The 4,737-nt window shown below is 45.1% G+C and overlaps 1 protein-coding gene across 1 annotated transcript; it reads right to left on the bottom strand.

The window, feature by feature from the left end:
• Positions 1–1,132: 1,132 nt before the first annotated feature.
• On the bottom strand, positions 1,133–2,098 carry LOC115644119 (olfactory receptor 9G4-like). Its single transcript, XM_030548219.1, is given in 1 exon segment — positions 1,133–2,098. A coding segment is annotated over 1 exon segment (966 nt).
• Positions 2,099–4,737: the final 2,639 nt, after the last annotated feature.

Below are 4,737 nucleotides of genomic sequence, written 5' to 3'. Positions count from 1 at the left end.
TGCAAAAATCATGTCTCAGATTCCCCTCTGTCATGGATTCTTAAGGCACAAGATATCTTGGCTGTCCCAGGTTTTCATACACAGGCTAAAAATCCCTCTAGTCTGGGATTATCAGTTCCCGCAGTTCAGTCCTTGTTCCTCAGGTATTTCCAGCTGTGGTGTTGTAGGGAGAGTGAGATACCATCATGATGTCATTGTCCCCCTTTTATATCTTCTTCCCACTTGCTGGAAAGCTCTTTTGCCATGACCTGGGTCAAACAGTTCTCATTGAGAGGTTTCTATCATACACAGTTCCTGGGGTAATCCTTGTGGTTGTGTACATCTCTTCAATAAGCCATTATCATTGTTTGGCCTTTTTACTGTTGTACCTGGAAGGCTGCTTGTGGATGTTTTCAACATTACAACATGTTTCAGTAACACATAGAATCATAGAATCATAATCATAAAATCATAGAATATTGGGGTTGGAAGGGACCTCAGGAGGTCATCTAGTCCAACCCCCTGCTGAAAGCAGGACCAATCTCCAACAAAATCATCCCAGCCAGGGCTTTGTCAAGCCTGACCTTAAAAACCTCTAAGGAAGGAGATTGCACCACCTCCCTAGGTAATCCATTCCAGTGCTTCACCGCCCTCCTAGTGAAAAAGGTTTTCCTAATATCCAACCTAAACCTCCCCCACTGCAACTTGAGACCATTGCTCCTTGTTCTATCATCTGGTAACACTAAGAACAGTCTAAATCCGTCCTCTTTGGAACCCCCTTTCAAGTAGTTGAAAGCAGCTATCAAAGCATCCATCATTCTCTTCTGCAGACTGAATAATCCCAGTTCCCTCAGACTCTCCTCATAAGTCAGAAACGACAGAATCAAGCAGTTGGACTAGTTGCATCAAGGCATGTTTATTATTCTTTTGTCTCTGTATTGCAGTCCTACTATTTCTTGCTCCATGCTTGTGCTCGTGGCAAGGTGTGGGCTGGGAACTGATCAAGGAGCTGCCCATGGGGGCACACAGGATGGTAGAGTTCCCATTGACAGAGACATAGGGTCTCCAGTTCAGCCTTCTTGAGTGGGGCAAGTCCCTCATGCCTAAATCAATAGCTAAGGACACTGCAGAGAACTCTGACTCATCTGTGTATTCAGACCCGCCGTTGCTGCCACCATTCACTTGGGTGCTGTGGCTCTTCCAAAGGCTTTCTCAGTGCCTCCTTCACATCCTTGTTGTGCAGGCTGTAGATCATGGGGTTGACCAGAGGGTTGACCACAGTGTAAAACAAAGCACCCACTTTGTCCCACTCTGGAGTATGCTGGGAGCTGGGCCGTGAGTACATGAAAAGGATGGAGCCATAGAAGAGGGTGACAGAGACTAGATGGGCAGAGCAGGAGGAGAAGGCCTTGCACTAGCCACTGGCCAAGTGGATGCGCAAGATGGTCATCCCAATGGCTTTGTAGGAGCCCAGGATGAGAGCGGTGGTAGCCACTACGTTGCAGGCAATAACAGTGGCCAGGATGAGCTCATAGACCCGGGTGTCATCACAAGCCATCTTCACCAGTGGTGGCGCATCACAGAAATAGTGATTGATGGTGATGTCCCTGCAGAAACGCAGGTGGAAGGTGTTACCTGTGTGCATGATGGCGTTAGTAAAGCCGGCTGCATAGGAGCTGGCCGCTAGCTGGAAGCAGAGCTTCCTGGACATGGAGGAGGCATAAAGCAGCTGGTTGCAGATGGCCACATAGTGGTCATAGGCCATAGCAGCCAGCAGGAAGCACTCACTATAGGCCAAGCCAGCAGAGAAGAAGAACTGGGCACCACAGCCAGCATAGGACATGACCTTGCTCTTGGTGATGCTGTCAGACAGGATCCGGGGGGTGTAGGCTGAGAAGTACCAGATATCCAGGAAGGAGAGGCTGCCCACAAAGAAGTACATGGGAGTTTGTAGGCACGGGTCCAGGAAGATCAGTGTCATAAGTCCCTGATTCCCTGTAAGTGTCAGGCTGTAGGAGATGAGGAAGAGCACAAAGAGGGCCATCCGCAGATGTGGCTCTGTTGTGAAACCCACAAGGGTGAACCGTGTCACCAGGGTGCGGTTGCTTCCCTCCTCCATGGTCTCCATAGGCATTGCCTACTGAGATGGGAAGGCAGAAGCATGTTAATACATGAGCCACTCAAGAAGCCATTCATGATATGCCCATTTCCCACCCCCAGCATGGAACAGAGAGTAGGGTGCAGACTGCAGTGGAGCTATCCCTACGAGCTGTAGGGTCTGGATCCAGAGTTTCCATCACAACCCCATATACAGAGAGGCAAGTGCAGGTTAGATGATAGGGCAAGAGACTGAGAGCAAAGAGAGCTGGTTTCTGTTTCTGCCCTTGACTTGCTGTGTTACTTGGCAAGTCCTGGATTTGCTTCTCAGTGTCTCATTTGCCCCTCTGTAAATTGGGGGTATCAATGCACACCTCCTGGAGGTGCCCAGTTTAATTAATTCATGCCGCAGAGTGCTCTTAAGGTATTCAGACCTTACCACAAATGATAGGGCTTCCCCCATGGCCTACTTCATCTCACTGTTAAGCAATTTTATCTGATAGCCAGACTAAATCTTCTTAAACTGCTTCCCACTACTCTTATCTATAGTTATCCATGTGACCCTCTGCAATTCCTTACCACATCCCAAATATTTCACACCCCTACCTAGGGTCTGATCCAACTCATTGAATACATATATAATCTTTTCTGAACTCTGCTTAGTCAGTCAAAATTTTTCTGGTACCTTGATTCCCAGAACTGAACCCAATATTCCAGAGATGGCTACGCAAAAGCTATGGAAGCAGGGGACTATCTCATTAATTTCCTCAGCTGTGCTCTCCTAAACTGGACATGTGTGGGGCATATGAATCTGTATTCCCTTTGACAATCCACCAACACATCTCTAATCTTAATAATCACACATTTTAGGGCCAGAAAATAATCTAATCTGATCTTCTGTATAACACCAGCCATAGCATTTCAACTAGTTACTTGTGTGTTGAGCCCAATGCCTTGTGTTTGACTAAAGTACATCTTCCAGAAAGACCTCCAGTCTTGATCTGAAGACTTGAAGAATCCACCACTTCCCTTGGTAGCTAGTTGCAGCGGTTGTCGCCCTCATTGTTAAAATTTGGTGTATTCTAATTTGAATAGGTCTGGATTTCACTCCCAGGCTTTGGCTCTTGTTCTGCTTTTCACTACAAGATTAAAGAGCCCTTTAGTATCCAGAATTTTCTCCTCATGAAAGTACTTATACACTATAACAGGAGTCGGCAACCTTTCAGAAGTGGTTCATAGATTCATAGATTCATAAACTTAAGGTCAGACTGGACCAATATGGTCATCTAGTCTGACCTCCTGCACAATGCAGGCCACAGAATCTCCCCCACCCACTCCTGTAAGAAACCCCTAACCTATGTCTGAGTTATTGAAGTCCTCAAATCATGGTTTAAAGACCTCAAGGTGCAGAGAATCCTCCAGCAAGTGACCCATGCCCCATGCTGCAGAGTAAGGCAAAAACCTCCAGGGCCTCTGCCAATCTTCCCTGGAGGAAAATTCCTTCTCGACCCCAAATATGGCGATCAGTTAAACCCTGAGCATGTGGGCAAGGCTCACCAGCCAGCACCCAGGAAAGAATTCTCTGTAGTAACTCAGATCCCATCCCATCACAGACCATTGGGCATATTTATCTGATAATAATCAAAGATCAATTAATTGCCAAAATTAGGCTAGCCCATTATACCATCCCCTCCAAAAACTTATCAGTCTTAGTATTGAAGCCAGATATGTCTTTTGTCCCCACTAATCCCCTTGGAACGCTGTTCCAGAACTTTCATCCTCTGATGGTTAGAAACTTTCATCTAATTTCAAGTCTAAACTTCCTGATGTCTAGTTTCTATCCATTTGTTCTTGTGTCCACATTGATACTAAGCTTAAATAATTCCTCTCCCTCCCTGATATGATTGCATTAGCTTTTTTCACAGCCATATCACATTGGCGGCTCATAGTCATCCTGTGACTGACCAATACTCCAAGGTCCTTCTCCTCCTCTTACTTCCAACTGATGTGTCCTCAGTTTATAACCAAAATTCTTGTTATTAATCTCTAAATGCATGACCTTGCACTTTTCACTACTAAATTTCATCCTATTACTATTACTCCAGTTTACAAGGTCATCCAGATCTTCCTGTATGATATCCCGGTCCTTATCTGTGTTAGCAATACCTCCCAGCTTAGTGTCATCCATAGACTTTATTAGCACACTCCCACTTTTTGTGCCAAGGTCAGTAATAAAAAGATTAAATAAGATTGGTTTCAAAGCCAATCCCTGAGGAACTCCACTAGTAACCTCCTTCCAGCCTGACAGTTCACCTTTCAGTATGACCCGTTGTAGTCTCCCCTTTAACCAGTTCCTTATCCACCTTTCAATTTTCATATTGATCCCCATCTTTTCCAATTTAACTAATAATTCCCCATGTGAAACCATATCAAATGCCTTACTGAAATCGAGGTAAATTAGATCCACTGCATTTCCTTTGTCTAAGAAATCTGTTACCTTCTCAAAGAAGGAGATCAGGTTGGTTTGGCATGATCTACCTTTTGTAAAACCATGTTGTATTTTGTCCCAATTACCATTGACCTCAATGTCCTTAGCAATTTTCTCCTTCAAATTTTTTTCCAAGACCTTGCATACTATAGATGTCAAACTAACAGACCTAT

This window comes from Gopherus evgoodei, unplaced genomic scaffold (assembly GCF_007399415.2).
Source record: "Gopherus evgoodei ecotype Sinaloan lineage unplaced genomic scaffold, rGopEvg1_v1.p scaffold_90_arrow_ctg1, whole genome shotgun sequence".
Taxonomy (NCBI): domain Eukaryota; kingdom Metazoa; phylum Chordata; order Testudines; family Testudinidae; genus Gopherus; species Gopherus evgoodei.
Note: the sequence above shows the minus strand (reverse complement) of the source record. Positions and strands in the feature narration are given on the sequence as shown.